The sequence below is a fragment of the Microtus pennsylvanicus genome, chromosome 11, assembly GCF_037038515.1.
Source record: "Microtus pennsylvanicus isolate mMicPen1 chromosome 11, mMicPen1.hap1, whole genome shotgun sequence".
Taxonomy (NCBI): domain Eukaryota; kingdom Metazoa; phylum Chordata; class Mammalia; order Rodentia; family Cricetidae; genus Microtus; species Microtus pennsylvanicus.
The window spans coordinates 90449358-90469276 of NC_134589.1; the positions used below are offsets into that span (position 1 = coordinate 90449358).

The window sequence follows — 19919 nt, forward strand, 5'->3', positions numbered from 1 at the left end:
GACAGCCTGAGGCACTGAGGTGCCATCCTCTTCCTTCCCGGATGTGTTTGAGGGTGGGACAACCATACCTCAGCCTCTCATCTGTGCATGTGATATCACGGTCTTCAAGGTACCGAAACAGTCCTGCCTACAGCAGAGGATGCTCCCCTCTTAACCATGTAAGGATGCTAGACTGCTTGACTCTGAAAATCAGCATCATCATCCATGTCCTTCCTATTCAAGGTCAAAACGGTCACAAATGTACAACCACAACGGATCAACCTAAGGGTCTGCATTAATGAGAAAGTCAGACACAGCTAGGGTCAGAGAGACACCACCAAGGGATACTCCTCCTCTAAAGGCCAGCTTTGTCTGCCTGGCTTTTCTCTCTCCTTCCTTTTTTCTTTCTCTTTTTTGTTAAAATATACACAGGATAATAGTAATCATTTAAGCTGGGCGGTGGTGGTGCACACCTTTAATCTCAGCACTTAGGAGACAGAGGCAGGTGGATCTCTGTGAATTGGAGGCCAGTCTGGTCTATAAGAGCAAGTTCTATGACAGGCTCCCAAGTTACAGAGAAACCCTGTCTTGAAAAAAACAAACAAACAAACAAAAAACAGTAATCATTTAACTGTTCTGGGTTTTATTGACGTTATTTATTGAGAGTGTATGTGTGTGTGTGTGTGTATGTGTATGTGTGTGTGTGTATGTGTATGTAGATGTGTGTGCACTCCAAAGGACAACTCTCGGGAGTTGGTTCTCTCCTACCTGTGGGTCTCAGGGACCAAACCCAGGTCAGTATGCATGGTAGCAACGTCTTTTACCACTGAACCTTCTGGTTGGCCCTTAATCAATATTAAGCATACACTTCTTTGTGGTATTAGGGACTGAACCTAGGATCTCACATACTAGGTGTGCTGGCTAATTTTATGTCAACTTGACAAGCTAGAGTTATCTGAAAGGAGGAAATTTCAATTGATAAAATGCCTCCATAAGAGCTGGGTACATGGCATTTTTATTATTATTATTATTTAAATTATTTACTTTTATTTTATGTGCATTGGTGTTCTACCTGAATGTATGTCTGTTAGATTTCCTGGAACTGGAATTACAGACAGTTGTGAGCTACCATGTGCATGCTAGAAAGTGAACCCAGATCCTCTGCAAGAGCAGCCATCTCTCTAGCCCTGGGCATTTTCTTAATTAGTGACTGATGGGAGAGAGTTCAGACTATTGTGGGTGGGGCCACCCCTGGGCTAGTGGTCCTGAGTTCTGTAAGAAAGCAAGCTAAGCAAAGCAAACCATGATGAGCAAGCCAGTAAGCAGCACCCCTCACAGCCTCTGCCTCCAGGTTCTTGCCTTGCTTGAGTTCCTGTTCTGACTTCTTTCAATGATGAACAGTGACACATAAGTGTAAGCCAATAAATGCTTTCCTCCCCAACTTGCCTTTGGTTATAGTAGCCCTGACTAAAACACTAAGTAAGTATTCTATCACTGAGCAACATCCCCAGCCCTTTATTTTAACCTTTAATACAATATTTTACTACCGAGCCAATGCTGCTCTTAAACTCACAGAAATATTCTTGCCTCAAGCCTCTCAAGTAGCTGGGATTTTATGTGCCTGCACCACAAGACCTGGCTCCCAGTGTATACTTCTGTGGCATTAATTACATTCACTCTTGGAAAAACACTATCACCACCAATTTCCAGAACCCTTCCCTTTCCCAACTGATACTCTGTCCTTGTGACCCAGGAACACCTCATCCTCCTTTCCTTGCCCTGGCTCCATGAGGAGAGCAGAAAACAGGGGAGGATAGAAACTTTCCCACAGGCCAGGCGGTGGTGGCACACACCTTTAATCCCAGCACTAGGGAGGCAGAGGCAGGTGGATCTCTGAGAGTTCAGGCCAGCCTGGTCTACAGGGCAAGTTCCAGGACAGGCTAGGCTCCAAAGCTACAGAGAAACCCTGTCTCTACAGACTTGGTAGGTTAAGATAAGGTCACTGACTGGGGTAAATGGTGTCCCTGTAAGACATGAGGACAGAGACATGCACCAAGAGATAATCCTGTGAGGCCACAGAAAGCACACAAAGTGTGGGCCTGACCCCACCTCGACCTCAGTCTCTGACCTCGGGACTGGGAAATGGAGCTGTTGCTTAAGTCTGTGCCTAAGACACCGCTACAGTGGCTGTAGCTGCTGATTTCCCCAGAGAAAAATGCCACAAGGCTTTAGTTTTGTTTTCAAGGACACATTTTTTCTTTTTTGGGGGTGGGGAGAGGGCTTGACATAGGGTTTCTCTGTGTAGCCCTGGCTGTCCTGGAACTAGCTCTGTAGACCAAGCTGACCTCAAATTCACAGAGATCCGCCTGTCTCTGCCTTGCGAGTGCTGTGATTGAAGGTATGCACCACCACCACCCAGCTGTATCTTAAATATTTTTTAACAACAAAACAAAGGACACACAAATATGAGCCAAAAAAAAAAGATAATTACAGAACACAAGCCATACTCTGTAGCTGCAGTCACACGGCCCAGAACTGTACCTGCTTGCTGTCCTCACTAGTTTTCTGGTTTCCTTCAGAGGGAGAGTCTTTCCGTTTGGCCTACAAGAGAAGGGCTGCTCAGGTTGGAAAGGCAAGGGGGAGATATTTTCTGAAAACACACAGACCCACACTTTGCTTAGAATTTAGAAAATGCTGGAGCTGATGTGTTGGTGCAGGCTTGTAATTCCAGCACAAAGCAGGCTGGAGCAGGAAGATCATAAGTTTGAGACCAACCTAGGTTATATAATAAGACCTTGCCTCAAAACAAAAATTAACAAACAATCCCAAAAACAAAACATCACAAAGTGCAAGTCCTCAAAGACACGAGAAACCGAGTTGTTCTCATGGCTCCTGTCCATTGGTACCAAAGCCCCTTCCACACTTGGATCACTCGGGACTGACAGTCTGTGACACACGCACCAAGAGCCAAGCAGTTGTTCAATAAAAAGGGCTGGGCATGGGCTCATGAATTCATCACACTAAGCAGGCCCTCATATGAAGGTCAAATACAAGGGCATCATGCTGGGGACTAGAACTAAGAACCCTGGTCTCCTGTTTGACCCAAATAGCAGCGACACTGACAGCACAGGAGTGTGAGTACTGCCCCAGGGAGACCCAGCTGTACCTTGAGGGAGGATAGCTCCAGCCATTCAAGGTGGTCCTGTGAGGGTTTTGTGACAATCCCAAGGGAAAAGTGGCAAGTTCTGGGTATACAGAGTGCCAGCAGTGTTCCGGACACTAAAGCAGGAATGAATGCGGAGATGCTGCCTCCACAGGCATCTCGGTCCAGTGGTCCACCACCACACATTTACACTAGCAGAGGATGCCTGCGGCACCCACGACAGACTCAGACGCTGTCCACAAAGGACCATCCTCAGGCAGAAGGGGCAAAAGAGCAATAGTGACTAAGACCTAGACCATGAACAGACATTTCCTGAGTCTCAGGGGCCTGCCAATAGACCCAGGGTCCACCCAAGTGGCCTCGGCAAGAGAGTGAAGTGACACACAAGTGCACGAGCTAAGCAGAGTGGCTCTGTTCAACAAATTCAAGAATTTTTGTTTTTTCTTTAAAGATTTTATCTATTTATTATGTATACAGTGTTCTACTACCTGCATGTATGCCTGTATACCAGGACACCAGATCTCATTATAGACGGTTGTGAACTACCATGTGGTTGCTGGAAATTGAACTCAGGACCTCTGGAAGAGCAACCAGTGTTCTCAATCTCTGAGCCATCTCTCCTGTCTCTTGTTTTTGTTTTTCAAGACAGTGCTTTTCTGTGTAGTCCTGGCTGTCCTGGAACTCACTCTGTAGACCAGGCTGGCCTCAAACTCAAGAGATCCACCTGCCTCTGCTTCTTGAGTGCTGGGATTAAAGGCCTGTACCACCATCGACCAGCAAGTTCAGGAATATTTCAATGTTACTCAAACAGTTTTAGAAACAAATACTAGCTTCAGTCCACTTTTGAAAAGCCTGTCCCCACACTGGGAGCCCTCCTCAGGATTTACTCTAGTGGCCGACCCAGGCACAGACAGGAAGTGGTTTCTAAGTAGGATGAGACCATTCATTCTCATCATAGCCATCAGATACACAAAGTCCTCATCCAACGCCTGGGCATGCCACATCAGATACCATTTATTGATGACCTCCAACTGCCTAGGAACCTAACAGCCCAAGGGATGGCAAAGATGAGGAAGGCAAGGCACCGGGTGCCTGCTAAAGCAAGATCCCACCAGTCAGCATACCAGGGGTGTGTCCTGCTCCAGCCCTGGCAGGAATAGAGTCACGATTTTTCTAGACTCTTTTAGAAGGTACCACAATGTAGGCTGCCTCCAACCACACCACCCAAATGCCAAATGTCATCTCATCTCTGTCCCCAACAGTGTGATTAAGCCAAGCAATGTCCACTTACACTTCCAGGCTGGCTGCTGTAAGTCGAGGCGCTGTTGGAACTGAGGTCACGGCAGCTCCAGTCATTCACCATTCCCAGGCTTTCTACCAAGAAGAAAGAACAGCTGGCATGGCATTGAGGAACTGACAGCTGGCCCACGGAAGAGATGGAGAGCACAGGCTGGTTTTATAGCCACTTCCCCTTTCCTGGATGGCAGGCCAGCCCTCACAGAGTCTTTTAACCTTTCCTTTTTAATTTCTCTTTAGGAGCTGCAGATACTCGATGGTTAGGAGCATTTGCTGCTCTTGCAGAGGACCTGGGTTCAGTTCCCAGAACTACACGGTAGTTCACAACCATTTGTAACTCCAGTTCCAGGGAATGCAACACTTTTGGCTTTTGCAGGCACCAGGCACGCGTGTGGTGCATGTAAACATATGCAAACAAAACACATGCATAAAAACAAATAATCCTATTTTTTAAAGTCTATTATTAAGTATGTGTACAATATGCATCTCTGTGTGGGTATGAGCATATGAGTGCAGGTACCCCAAGACTGGTAGTTGTGGGCCTCCTGATGAGGGTGCTGGGAACTCAACTCTCATTCCCTGCAAGAGCAGTACCTGTTCTTAACCACTGACCCATCTCTCTAGCTCCCAAACAGTACCATTTGGATTCAATAATTCTAATATGAAAATCACACTTGAAGTGTGAACAGAGCAGCAGCCATCCCAACTGAGACAGGAAGTGAAGTTTGCACTTTGTAACTATTTTATAAACACCAGAACCCACACTCCAGAGCAAGAGACAGCTTTAGAGCATCTATTATGAGCCTAATGACAACTACTGACTACTAGGCTCTGGGGCAGCAAGTCAAGCCTAATTAAGAGACCTCCGAATCTCCTCCAGCTACACGGACAGACACTGACTTCAGAGTCACTGCCACTCAGTCCCACTAGAACAGCAGTTCAGGGAAGGTGTAGGTGAGCAGATGAATGACAAGCAGATCTGGATCTCCCTGAGGTACGTGGAGCCCAGTAATCTGGCCTGTCCCTGATGTAAAGGGCAAAGCAGGTCCAGCCATGTAGCGTGAGCCCCACCCCAGCCATCTAAATGAGCATGACCTCTGTATAGATGTGGCCAGTTCCCAGGTCACAGTGCTGAGCCACCACTCAAAGCTGGCTTTGGATGAGATTCTGTGGAGCTGCTGAGTAAGGTTATGTGGCCACATGGTGGCCGGGGTGGCCCTGGGAAACTGAAGGTTGTCTACTTACTCTCTACGTGTGCAAAGGCACAGAAAGGGCCCCGAGGGCAGTAGCCAGTCTGGCGCATATCGTTGCATTTTGTAGATTTGTAGATCTAGGAAATAAGACAAAAAGATGGACGCTTATTCATCTGGGTTCCTGTGAGAAGAGCACAGCTGGTTGCTCAGAACACACCAGCAATCAGACTGTGTGGGCTCATCCAGCTGCAGAACGGATATGCAGAGTCTCCAAGAGTTCACGGAAGGTCTGGTTCTCAGGACTAGAAGATGGTGAAACCTGGACAAGTCAGGGCCTAGTGGGCAGTCCCTAGAATAATAAGGCATGCTCTCGTGGGGGCAGAGCAGGCCCAAAGCTATGGGGCCATGTAATCATAGATAGGAACCTCCAGAACTTCGAGCTGCACAAACCTTTTCTTTCCAGTGATGGAAGGTAGCCACCACACTGTTTGCCCCTAGATGCCCGTGGACCTGAACACCCTCCTCCTCCCAAGACACTGGCCAGGGCCAAACCTGTCAATCAGACCTCCATGCAAAGGCACTCTTCTACTTGATATCGCTGGAAGAGGTGTCTAACTCTAAGATACAGCAGAAGCTCAAGCAATGCCTGCTCAACCTTGTGACTAGACAACTCACCATGGCGACCTGGGAAAGGGCAGACAAGCCTCGGAGCCAGGAACTCTACCCCAAGGGGCAACATTTGCCCAAATACCAAAACCATACCATCCATTCCAGAGGCTCAGGAAAGGTCATGATGACAGCACCCCCTGCACTAACAGACTTAAGCCTACATAAAGAACCATTTCCGCCGGGCGGTGGTGGCGCACGCCTTTAATCCCAGCACTCGGGAGGCAGAGGCAGGCGGATCTCTGTGAGTTCGAGACCATCCTGGTCTACAAGAGCTAGTTCCAGGACAGGCTCCAAAACCACAGAGAAACCCTGTCTCGAAAAACCAAAAAAAAAAAAAAAATCTGTTAAAAAAAAAAAGAACCATTTCCTTCAGGTTCTCCAGCCTAGCCCTGGCTCCCTGGAGTCTCAGGGCTCCAAAGACAGTCCTTTTGCTTCATTTTAACTTAAATCTAAGTGTGTTCTGCTTGGTGACTGAGTAGTCAAGGTGAACTCATAAGGCAGGGCCAAACACCTATCTAGACCATTCCATGGGATAGGCAGTCCTGACCGTCCTGGTGGTAACCTTTGAACCCCTGGAAAACCCTCACTAGTGAGAGCCAGGGCTAGGCGGTTCATCTCACATGGCACGCAGGGTGGAGCTGTGGGCCACACAAAATCAGCTGGACCCCAATAGGCACTGGCAATAGAGCAGCCATGACCAGGGGGGTGAGTGGAACCCTCTAGTAAAACTGTCCCTCCCTGGTCAGACCCCTTGTTCTAGGAGAGGGAAGTGCTGTCCTCACTCCCTGAGTGTCGTTCCTCATGGCTCCTCCCGACCCCATTCCCCAACTCCTCCTAGGATGTGTGCACTGAGTAGCGTTTCTGAGTCCTAAGTGCCCTTCCAGTGAGGGTTCCACACACAGCAAGCCCTGTTGAGCTGCCCCACCCCCACCTGCCCAATGCCTACCTCAGGATGGAATTGTTGCTCCGTGCGGGAATGGCAGTACTGACAGCTGTCCCCACCCTCACACCGTGAGGGCTCGCCCCACTCATCACCATGTTTCACACTAGGGCAAGGTGTAGACCTAGAGTAGGAAGAATGCACCGGTGTGCTCAGAACCTGGCTCTCAACAGTGATCGTGCTACCCCGCACTCCCCATCTGAGTCAGGGCTGCCCGGGTGAAGGGATGAGGAACAGTGGGTGCAGGGACCCACAGCGGGTGTTGGCCCAGGGCTCTGCCTTCTGCAGCAAAGCAGAATCTGAGACTTGAAGCTTAAGTGACCCATATTCCCCACACTTTCCACACTTTCCGGCAGTTCATGACCACTCATTTGGGGTTTATAGTCAGAATTCCCACCTCTGGGGCTTTTAAAAGCCTGCAGTAGTGGCACACAACCACTAATCTGTATTATTCCTGGTTTGTTACTCAGGTCCCTTGACCCTGAAGCTATTCAGAAAGCAGTGAAGTCACAAATCCACCATCTTCATCTATCAGAACATGTATTTCTGGGCACTCAAAGGGTCATGGGATTATGATTACAAAGAGGAGAGGTTGGCCCTCTGCAAAGAAAAGGTGCAGGCTGAAAGAGGAGCCTGTGGGGACTGAGGCATGGGCCACCGGGAGTGCTGACTGCAAACCCAAAGGGAGGCCAGCAATACAGACAGGGGCGGCTAGAGGCAGAGTGGATAATGCTTTGGAAAATGGGGGACCACCAGCCTGCTGGGACCCCAACCCAGATGCAGGTGAGAATCAGAAGGGCAAGAAGTTGAGCATCCCCCAGAGTTCTCCATCTCCAGACTCAGTGCCCTGCTATATCAGCCTAGAAGGTGAACTCTGTCTCACATCCCAGGAAAGCCAAATGTGCAGTGCCTGCAGGGCAGGACGCAGCCCTGACATTGCAGAGGTGCAGGGGTGGTGCATTACATTGTGCAGGGGTGATGCATTATTACCAGAAGTGCCAGTGGAAATACACAGGCTGCAGGGGGGTGTCCCAGCTGTGTTCCCTACCCCTTGAGGGCTATCAGTGGGCAGATCATGTGGGAACCACTGTGCCTGAATGCAGTCTGTCCTGGAACTAGCTCACGTACACCAGGTTGTCCTCGAACTCAGAGAGATCCACTTGCCTCTGCCTCCCAAGTGCTGGGATTAAAGGCGTACGCCACCACCGCCCAGCACAAGCCTAGCCCCTTTAAGACAGCTTTCTTGCCTATGGGCTGACAGCTTTGCTGAGCAGGAATCCTCAAAGGGAGAACTCGAAAAGTGGACATCTCTATGACAACAGTATGGAAAATGCTCCTCCTCCCCAGCATGGGGTGCAAGGGTCACAGGAAAAAAGTAAAGAAGCCTCATGACCCTGCCTCTGTCAGATGAACAGAGGCAGCAGGAGCTGCAGAGCAATCAGGCCAGTGGCTACAGTGAAGATGGATATTCTAGAGCCAGAGCAGGGTCCTCCTGTCTGTGATCCCTGAACCCACCTGTACTGGAACCTCCTGGGGTTCCGACGGCGGTCTCTGCTGTTGTGGTAGTGTGGACAGGCGTAGCCCTGGCGACATAGGCGTGGTGGCTTTGGGCACTGCTCTGTCTTATAGCTGCCCAATACGAAGTTACTGTCTGTAAAACAGATGCAAGAAAACCTGGCCTTGAGTGCTCAGTTACATCAGGCATAGCAGTTTAAAGTCCAGACACATCCATCACCACTGAGTAGATAATCAAACACAGCTCACCTGTCAGGAAGGACCAGCCCTGATGGACTTACTATGGATTGCCCCCAAAGACACTATACACAGTAGGAGATGCCAGGTACAAGGCTATAAGTATGACCAACATACATAATATGTACACAGTAGGGAAACCCGGAGATGGAAGGTCACCAGAAGACAGGGATCAAGGCCAGTCTTAGTGAAATGAAGCCCTCTCTCAAAAAGGAAAAGAACTGAAATGGCAGTGAAGTGACGATCACACTTGTGTGACCATATTAAAGTCACTGACAGGCTGAGGACATGGTTAGTGGTCTTAAGCACTTGCTGTGCAACCATGAGGATCAACTCCAGATCCCAGAATTTATGTAAATCCCACACAGGCATGAGAATCTGCCTATAATTCCATCACTCAGAATGCAGACCCAGTGAGCTGTGGGTACAACTCAAAGACGTTGTGTCAATGAATAAGAAGAGAGAGTGACAGAGGATGAGAGCTGATGAGAACCTCGGGCTTCTGCACATAACCAGACACACAGCATCTGCCCACAAACACATATTCACAGGCACGCACATGCCCCCCCCCACAAGCCAACAACAGAAACAGCTTTTCTGAGAAAATGCTTGTCCCCAGCTCACTGACCCACTCCCATTCTCAGGAATGTCTTCTTTTTCTTGAACTACTTCTATCACCTTAGGCAACAGTCAGCTTTCCGAGATGTAACCCTAATCTTGACAGGCTTGGGTGACAACGGGCCAGTGTAGGTCTACCCGAGGCACCTGCTATTTGGCTCTACTGTGGATGCTGTTGGTAAGGCTGGGGTGCACAGGAGCACAGGCCTGGGTTTCCTCCTCAGTCTGCTGTGAACACAGTACTCTTAGGCCAGCAAGATAGCTCAGCTATCTGCATAAACTCGGTCACCTGAACACAGACTCTGGAACCCACAGTGGAAGGGGAGAACTGATCCCCACAAGTCATCCTCTGACCGCTACCCAAGACCACAGCATTTGGATGCCACCCCCACCTCTAATGATGATGATGGAGGAGAAGAAATTTCTACTTTCAAAAACGCTTAACATTTTAAAACAAAACAAAACAAACACATTACATGTAATCCAGGCTGGCTTCAACCTCCCATGTCTGTCTCCCTGGTGCTGGGATCAGAGATGTTAGCCACCATGCTCCCTTGGATTGTGCTGGAGATTAAACCTTGGATCTTTTGTTAGGGAGGTGCTGGGAGTGAACCTAGGACCGAGCCCAGGCAAGTGATCTTATACAGAGTTACACAAACTCAACTCTCTTTTTACTTTCTATTTTGAGACAGGATCCCATTAATTGATCAAGTTGGCCTAGATTTTGCAATCTTGCTCAGACCCAGACTCCCAAGTGGTAAGATTACAGGTATATACCAGCCAAGCCCAGCTCAATATCTATGTTAAATCTATGAAACATTCTTGCTATGTAGCCTAGGTGGGGATTCAGTTCATAATCGTCCTTCATCAGCCTCCTGAGTGCTGGACTCACAAAGTGTGTATCATCAGCGTTCAGTTTAAAAATGATTTAACTTCATGCTGGGTGGTGGTGGCACATGCCCTAAATTCCAGCACCTGGGAGGTAGAGGCAGTTGGATCTTTGAGTTCGAGGCCAGTATGGTCTATAGAGTTAGTTCCAGGACAGCCAGGGCTACTCAGAAAAACCCTGTCTCAAAACAAAAGTTAACTTTGAGGCTGACTAGGGTAGTACACACCTTTCATTCCAGTACTGGAGAGGCAGAGGCACGCCTATCTCTATGAGTTCACGGTTGGCCTGGGCTACATTAGTGAGACCCTATCTTCGAAACAAAACAAAGCAAAGCCCCAAGCAAATAAAAACGTGAATAAAGATCCATAAAAATCACCTCCTTTCTTTCCTTCTTGCTCAGCTAAGTCCTCAGCTAAGTCTAACAGAGACAGGGGGTTCTCGCCTCCCACCTGTGACACTGGATCAGATGCCCACTTGGCGGAGAACATACCCTGCCAACAGGGAGGCTGCTGAATAGAGCAGAAAGGAGCTAAAAACAAAGCCAGACATGAAGCTGCTGCCACACCTTGCTCTAGCTGAACATCCCACTCTGTCCCCGACTCTGGGACAGGCCACTGGAGTCTCCCTCTGCAACAGAGACTGGGCAGGCAGTGTCCCCTCTCCTCTCCAATGTAGTAACAGGCCATAGCTTGTCAGCACTGAGCCAGGTGGGGCATGAAGAGAGCGCAGTGTGAATCTCAGTGCTGCCAGCCAGCATAGCGGGAGAACCACAGTAAGAAGTGGACATGGAGTCAGAAACAGCTCCACAGTCATGCTGTTAATTTATCCCAGCCTCTGGCCCCTAGCCCAACTCACTTTATACACGAGGGAAGAAAAGACTGCAGGAAGACAATCCACAACTGGACTAGCTACAGTCTGAATGCACTAATTACAAACTAGAAAGCCCTAGGCAGACCAAGTCGGAAGGGGTGCATCAAGACTGAATATATTTCCCAAAATATCACAGACTGGACATACCCCCCCCACAGATATGCATAATTAAGAAAATAATAAAAACAAATCTTAAAAAACAATAACCATGTATGCTGACAGAGGTCTTTGATCCCGGCACTCTGGAGGCAGAAGCAGGATCTCTGTGGGTTCAAGGTCAGCCTGATATACAGAGCAAGTTCCAGGACAGCCAAGGTTACACAAGAAACCCTGTCTTGAGGAACCAAAACCAAACCAAACCAAACCAAACCAGAACAACAACAAACAGAAAAACCTTCACAGACCATGGGTAACACACGACCACCCCTTACCATGGAATTTCTTTGTGTGTGGGTACACGTCCTTGAGAGCACGCGTGGAGCCAGAGGCTGAGTCAAGTGTCTTCCTTTAGCACTCCCACCTCAGCACTACTTCATGTGTAGGAGTGTTTGTCTGCATGTGTGTCTGTGTACCATGTGTGTGCCTGGTGCCCATGGAGGCCCCTGGAACTGGAGTTACAGGCTGTTGTGAGCAGCCATGTGGATGCTGGGAAACACTCTGGTCCTCTGCAATAGCAGCAGTGCTCTCAACTTACCATTTGGAACCCAGAGCTTACCAACTGGCTGAACTGGCTGGGTAACAAGCCTTTAAGATCCTCCTGCCTCCAACTCCCCGGGGCTTGGCCTGAAGGCCTGCACTGCAGCTCTCAGGCTTTCTAAGGGATCCTGGGCATCAGACTCAGATACCAACACTTATACAGCAAGCACTTTCCTACCATCCCCCAAGCTCCTAAAAGGCTGATTTTTATGCCTTTTATCTTTTTTTATCTTTTACCACAAAACTAGACTTTTACTCTTCACGACTATCATTCATGGAGCCTGCAGGGAATATGGATTTCACAGCTCCAAGGGACAAGGACAGACAAACATCTGATTTAAGCTCCAGACATACAGAAACCCAGGTTTAGGCAGGTGCACCCGACTTTAATGGGTAGGTTAAGAGCAGACAACAGCTAGCAATGTGTTGGAACACGCTGCCTGGAAGTTACTGTGGTCCCTGAACACTTCCCTCAACCCCACAGCCAACCAGCACCACCCACAAAGACGCCAGGTGGTATGACGGGCCAGCACAGTCGGGGACCAGATGGCTGGGTTCAAATCCCCTTTGGCCATCTGTTTCCTAAATGGCTGACGGCTAGCAGTGGACTGAGGAACCTGATTTTCCATTCGATCCTCCTGCAGGTTATGTACCAAGTGAAAGGTCACAGCTCTCCCCTTACCTTGCCACCGAGGATCCTCACCCAGGATCTTCTCGATCATGGCCTGGCTGGCCAAGACTCCAGGCTGCAGATCAGGTACACCATCCCCACTGCTGAGTTGGCCATTCTGCAGGGCTTCCTGAGCCTGAAGCTCCCTGTAACCAATAGCATAGCACAGCAGTTACAGCCTGAATGTCCCTAGAGGTGGGGAAAGTCAGCAGAATCAATGACTCCGAAGTCACTTGACTGTCACTTCACTGGCACTACCTGGACGTTTAGGGCCAGACTACAGTGGCAGCAAACACAGGAGCAGTCTTAGGACACCAGTTCTATCTCAAATTGCAATTTTAGAGCTGGTTCATTTACAAAAGATCTGCCCCCACTCCTTCTATTTCAGACAGGGTCAATGTAATCTTGGCACTCCTAGAACTTGCTAGGTAGACCAGGCTGTTCTGAAACTTAAAGAGATCTGCCTGCCTCGGCCTCCTGAGTGCTGGGATTAAATGCATTTGAGGAGTAGAGGGACTCGCTCTGCTGTAGCCCAGAACTCCCTGGTATTTACTGTTGCCCTATATTACAGACAGGGCTTGAACTTGTGGCAGCCTGAGCCTGACTCAGTCTCCCAAGTGTTAGGACATTATAGGCGTGAGCTCAGATAGGATATACTTTCCACAGCAGCTAGGCACACATGGTGTTCATCCGTCTAGACGGAAAGCATTAAACCACTGTCCCTAATTGTGGCTCACAATACACAAGGAAACAGTGAGAACAGATTGGGGCAGCCAGGGACAGGCCTCCGTGGGTAGAGTGCTTGCATGGCATGCATGAAACCCTGGGTTTGACCCTTAGCCACCATAAACTGTAACAATGGCAAACTCTGTAATCTTAGCACTCGAGGAATGATAGGAGGACAGTTTGAGGCCAGTGTGGCATACACAGGAGATCCTATCCCCAAACTGGGGCTCAGAAAGAGATGCTTTAAAGCAAAGATGCCAGAAGCGGCAAGGGAGGAAGCTGGTCCCGAGGAAGACACCCTACTCACCTGATATCACACACAGGTGGCCGCAGGTCCAGGGGCCCATGTGCGAAGGCACAGTGCAGGCCATTCTTCACACAGTGGCCCCGTGCATCTGTTTCATGGATACATGTGCCTGTCTTGTAGTAGCGCAGGTGGTACTTGCGCTCAGTGTCCCCAGTTGTTCGATGCAGGTAGGGGCATCTGGGAAGCAGAGGGGTGAACACACTGACTAGTCCTTGTAGACTTAGAGCTGACCCTGTGGTCCACCGGCCTCCTGCTGGACCTGGAGCAGCTGCTTCTCTATTCCTGCACACCAAGGCCTGCTCTTACCGAATGAGTACCTGTCCTCTACCCTATGGCGTAGACCCCTCCTTATTTTACCATGTATTGCTACTGGTGCTGGTCAATTTTCTGTCAACTTGACATATGGGACCAGGGAACCTCAGCCAAGAAAATGCCTCCATCAGACCGACCTTTCGCAAACCTGTGAGGCATTTTCTTGATTGATAGTTGATGTGGGAGAGTCCAACGCTGGGCAGGTGATCCCAGTTTGTACAAGAAAACAAACTGAGCTGGGTGGTGACAGCACACACCTCTTAATCCCAGCACTGGGGAGGCAGAGGCAGGTGATCTCTGTGAGTTCAAGGCCAGACTGGTCTACAGAGAGAGTTCCAGGACAGCCAGAGCTACACAGAGAAACCCTGTCTCGAAATAACAAAAAAGAAAGAAGAAAGCAAAGTGAGCAAGCCAGTGAGACTGTTCGCAGAGTTCTTCTAGGGCGTCTGCTTCCGTTTCTGCCTCAAGTTCCCTCAGTGACGGACTGTGATGTGGAGTGTGAGCCAATCAAGCCCTTTCGTCCCCAAACTTCTTTGGGTCAGAATGTTTTAGCACAGAAAGAAAAAAGCAAACTAAGACATTATCCTTATTATCACTAATTACTATGCCAAAATTAATAGACCACATAAAGACAGAGGCTTTTGACTGATGAGAACGTTACAGGCCTACATAACCAACGGCCTTACTTCTCTGGTCTCCCTCCACTCCATCCCCAATGCTAAGGTTACTGCCACGCCCAGTTTATGTGGTGCTTGGGGTTGAACCCAGGGCTTCGTGCACACGAGGCGAACAATGAGCTCCACAGTCACGGCCTTTTAACTGATTTTATTTTATTTACTTTTTAAAGTAGTGTTCAGTCAACAGTTTACTTTTGTTTCCTGGAAGTTCTGGGAATTGAACCTGGGACCGCGTGCACGCTAGGCAAGTGCTCTATCACTAACTACAGACTTTTAGTTAATGTAGTAAAGTTTAAAATAAAAATATCTCCCCAAGAAAAGAATGAATTTTATTATAAATAAGCATTAAAGCACAGACCATCACACAAAAAGTCTGGAATGACAGAGTGGTATCTTCTCCCTTTTGAAGTCACAAAGGAAGCAAGCAACTGCCAAAGCTGCGCCCATCAGTTCTCTCAAACTGAGAGGTAAACTATCCTGTCAAGTTTGTATTTTGAGACAGGTCTTATGTATGCCAGGCTGGCCTTAAACTTGCTATATACCCTAGGATGTCCCTGAACTCCTAATTCTCCAATCTCTACATCTCAAGTGCCAGAACTACAGTGGATGACATACCTAACCTTTGCTATTTTTTCTAAGAAATGTTTAAATACATTATTTTTGTCTACGTGTTGGTCCAACAACCCCAGAAGTCTGTTCTTTCCAGGACTTAACTCATGATGTTATTTGGTGGCCGTTACCTTTATCTAAGCCATTCCATCAGTTCTGGATCTCACTACATAGATCTGGCAGGCTCAAAATCCCTATTAGACCAGGTTGGCCTCAATCCCAGAGATCTACCTGGTTCTGCCTCCTGAATACTGGTGTGCCACTACTTTCAGCCCTGAATAAATTTTTGTTTTGGTTTTCAAGACAGGGTTTTCTCAATGTATCCTTGGCTGTCTTGGAACTCTCTCTGAAGACCAGGCTAGTCTCGAACTCACAGATACCTGCTGGGGTTAAAGGCGTGCACCACCACCACCCAGCTTAAATAAAATCCTTAAATGTGCTTTCTTGTCACACACACAAGTCATGCTATCTTTCTGACAAGTTATTATCAGAGAAGGTTAAGGGTGACTTCTGAGTCCACATCCTGTTGTTTTCAAGGACCCCAAAGAGGGAAAGGGGTCAGGAAGAGCTAAGGCAGAACCTGGGACAAAATCGAAGATAGAGCAATGTAATGTCACAATCACACAGCAGGCACGTGGCTATCTGCACCCAGAAGAGTCATAAACCAGAGAAACGGGAACAGAGCAAAGAGGCCTCAGACTGCAGGGTGTGTGAGTGATGACAACACTACAACACGTCCTTACGCAGGATGGAATGGGCCTCACCCCCATTTACAGCCCACATCTACCTTGTAGTGACCAGGGATGTGCCCGTTCCAGTGTTCATTCATTCTAACTGCCATCCAATTAGAGAAAACGGTGGGACACAGAAAAACATCACTCCAGAGGGGTAGGGAGAGAGGTCCCTACACTGCAGCGGCAACTCACCAACCCTTATCCACTCCCTCAATTTCACACTGAAATTTATGTCCATTCCCATGGGGTTTGCTCTGACTTGTGCTGAGGGGCACCTTGCTTCTCTGCTCCAGGACCATTGCCATGGCAACCAGAGCCCAGCCTGAGATCTCTCCACAGAACAGCTGTGTTTCCATTGCCTCACACTTTTCTGCTTGGCCAGGCAGTCACTGCCCACTATGTGGCCTCAAAGCCTGACCTCAGATCAAATATAAATAAAATACCTTGATGATGACATGCTTGTTTTTAACCCGTTTAATTTTTTGAGACAGGGTTTCTCGTGTAACAGCCCTGGCTGGCCTAGAACTCGTTTTGTAGACCAGGCTGGCCTTGAACTCAGAGACTCGCAGAGATCCACCTGTCTCTGCCTCCTGAGTGCTGGGATTAAAGGAACGTGCACCACTGCACAGCTCGAGCTTCCACTTCTAAGACTTACAGCAGTCTGTCATGTGTCTTGATGGCGGTGGCATGTGTCACATAGTTCTTACCTGCGATGTCTCTGTGGAAAGACCCTTACACGGTGTTTCATATAAAACTCATGGGGGATCAGGCCTGATGGTGTACACCTTTAACCCGGCACTAGGGACCTAGAGGAAGGCATATCGCTGTGAGTTCAAGGCCAGCCTGGTCTACAAAACAAAATACATAGTGAGAACCTGTCTCAAAAAATAAATAAAAGTAAAAAGTTGTAGGGCCTAGGGCTTAAGTAAAAACTGAACTCCCTGGAGGGTGAGTGTGAGCTGCAACTGTGCAAACTTCTGCCATGAATGGAAGGCATGAGCAGCCCAGATAGCTGGAGCACCATATGTGAAAGGCAGAGGCAGGAAGATCTCTGAGTTTGAGGCCAGCCTGGTCTAGAGAGCCAGTTCCAGAATAGCCAGGGCTACAGAGAAACCCTGTCTCAAAAAAAAAGGGGGGGGAAGAAATGGAAACCCAGCAAGTTACCCCAGTGTGGTGGTTTGACTGAGAATGGCCGCCATAGGCTCATCTATTTGAATGTGTGCTCATCAGGGACTGGCACTAGTTGAAAGGGATTTAAGAGGTGTGACCTTGCTGGAGGAAGTGTGTCACTGAGAGTAAGCTTTGAGGTTTCAAAAGCTGAAAGCAGGCCCAGTGTCTCTCTTCATGCTGCCTGTGGATCCAGATGCAGAACTCTCAGCTACACCTCCAGCACCATGTCTACTTGCCTGCCACCACGTTTCCCGCCGTGATGATAATGAGACTAAACCTCTGGAACTGTAAGCCAGCCAGAGATAAATGCTTTCTTTGGGAAGAGGTGCTGTGGTCATGGTGTCTCTTCATAGCAACAGAACACCGACTAAGATAAAGCTTCCATAAGGATCCACAATGAAAAAGGAGCCCCCTTATATCCTGAAGTCCACCTAGGCAATATCTGTTCCCAGATGCCCCAAGTATCTTTAGATGGGAGAGAGACTGCCCCGAGAGCCAAGTAGGAAAATGAGGCCTGCTGCTCAGAAAAGGGAAAGAAGCAGGATGTGGAGGCTCTTGTCTGTAATTCCAGCAACATGGAGGCTGCGGCAGGAGGACTGCCAAAAGGTCAATCCCACCTTGTATTCCTGAGTGAAAGCCTGTTTTAACAACAAAACCACGCCTAACTAAACTAACTAAACCAAACTCTCAGAAGAGTTGCATCAAATTAATGAATTCAATTTTTTTTTGTATAAATAGGACAAACTGAAGTCTTTAGCCAACTACATCACTAGGGACAGACTCTAAGTCAACAACAGTTAGTTGGCACACAGTGGGGGCTACCTGAACCTTCTCCATCCAAACAACCATAGGTACGGTACACATTCCTGGTTCCCCAGAAAGGTCTTTGCCTCCTAGAGTTCAGGAAGGCATACTTCATGCTAAGAGGTACCGCACCTGGTCTCAGGTAAGAACGGAAGCTTCTATCCTGTGAGCTAGTCTCTTTTTCCACCCCAGAAACTACCTCAAAAGAGAGGTCCTGGGTGTGGTTACACATAACTTTAATTCAAGCACTTGGGAGGCAGAGATAGGAGATCTTGTGGGTCTGAAGTCGGCCAAAGCCACATAGTAAGAAGATAAATGGATGGATGGATGGATACAGACTGACTGACTTACTGTGCTTGCAGCCCCAGGAGCACCCATGCTGGATATGCACAGACATGAATCTAACCCCACTGCCTGCCCTAGATGCTGCTTAATGGATGTGGGTCGACATGGATCCACTACTAACTAATTAGTTGGTCAACCTAAGCAGGCCATGTGAACCCTGAAGCCCAATTCCCATGAGGGCAAGGAACATCACACATGACCCAAAGCAACCAATAGAGGCCAATGTTGGAAAAATGTCACACCCACCAAAAAAAAAGGGCAAGATGTCAGCCAGGGATGAAGCAGGCAGTACTGTTTGGGACCAACCCTCAAATGAAGTAGTTGGCAGGGGTCCTGAAGTTGCCCAAGGAGTGTTAGAGGAAAGGACAGGCTGAATAGGGGTCTTAAGAGGAAGCGGTAAGGGGGTGACCACCAACCAGGAAAGAGTGCAACAGGAATCTTAACGAGACTGTTTGGCAGCAAGCTTTCCCAAAGTGTGTGTGTGTGTGTGTGTGTGTGTGTGTGTGTGTGTGTGTGTGTGTGTGTGGACAAGGGAGCGCTGGAAGGACTCCAAGGGGAGAGATGGTACCAGGGAAGGGGGGTGCTCATCGAGGTTGGTGACAGTGCGGAAACCAGAAGGAAAGAGAAGGGCCGAGAAGGGCTACCGAGAAGTGCCCGCAGTGCTGCCATCTAGAGGTGCCCACCCCTCTGGAGCAGACCCAGAGCCCTGGATGGGCCCAGCCACCATCAAGACTAACTGGATGCTCACTTTACCACACACTGGCTAAAGAGGCTTTGCACTAAGAAATGATGTTTTAAAATAATGGATTTGTGGGTCTAGGCATGAGGCTCAGAGGTAAAGCCTAGCTTTCTTGAGGACACGGGTACTATTTCCAGCACTATAATAAATACTTACTGTTTGATAGTACTATTCCAAAAATAAAGGATTTCAAGACCCTGAGATAGAGGGAAAGCCCCACCATCAATACTCTGGAAGGTACTATCTAATTTACAATTTCTATGGCAACCCTGCATGAACCAGAATATGCAATTACTAATAAGATAAACGACAGCCCTTCCACACATACAGCGGTGGGGAAGTCCTTCTCAGTAATTGCTAAGCAGAGACTCCCAGCAGAGGCAGCCTGTCAGACACTTCCTGAAGAGCAACTCATCCCATGTGCTTGAGATAAATTACAAACAAAAATCTTTCCTAAGACCTATCTGACCCTTTTTAGGCACACATGCCCACAGAACACATCCCCAACTGAATGGCAAGCATCTGGACAAGTCCCTCTTAGGTTTCCTAATGATAAACTACAAGCTACTAAGCCTAAACGTTAGCTGGCATGTCAGTAACGACTGCATATGGTTAATTACCCCTTGGACACAACTAAAGAACACCTAGAGGCTGGTGTTCACTGCAGCACACTTCATTCCATTAAGAATGAATGGACACACCAGCCAGGAAGTGGTGGCACACACCTTTAATACCAGAACTTGTGCGAGGCAGAGGCAGGC

The 19919-nt window shown here is 48.4% G+C and overlaps 1 protein-coding gene across 5 annotated transcripts in view; it reads right to left on the reverse strand.

The window, feature by feature from the left end:
• Unkl (unk like zinc finger) overlaps window positions 1-19919 on the reverse strand; it is a 41362-nt gene that overhangs the window by 15623 nt on the left and 5820 nt on the right. For all 5 annotated transcript variants that reach the window (XM_075941508.1, XM_075941507.1, XM_075941511.1 and 2 more), the window contains exons 3-9: window positions 13769-13945; window positions 12748-12881; window positions 8756-8891; window positions 7247-7364; window positions 5684-5768; window positions 4434-4516; window positions 2521-2580 (exon numbers count right to left, since the gene is read on the reverse strand). In XM_075941508.1, the coding sequence (XP_075797623.1) occupies window positions 2521-2580; window positions 4434-4516; window positions 5684-5768; window positions 7247-7364; window positions 8756-8891; window positions 12748-12881; window positions 13769-13945 (793 nt within the window). The remainder of the gene's footprint in view (window positions 1-2520; window positions 2581-4433; window positions 4517-5683; window positions 5769-7246; window positions 7365-8755; window positions 8892-12747; window positions 12882-13768; window positions 13946-19919) is intronic.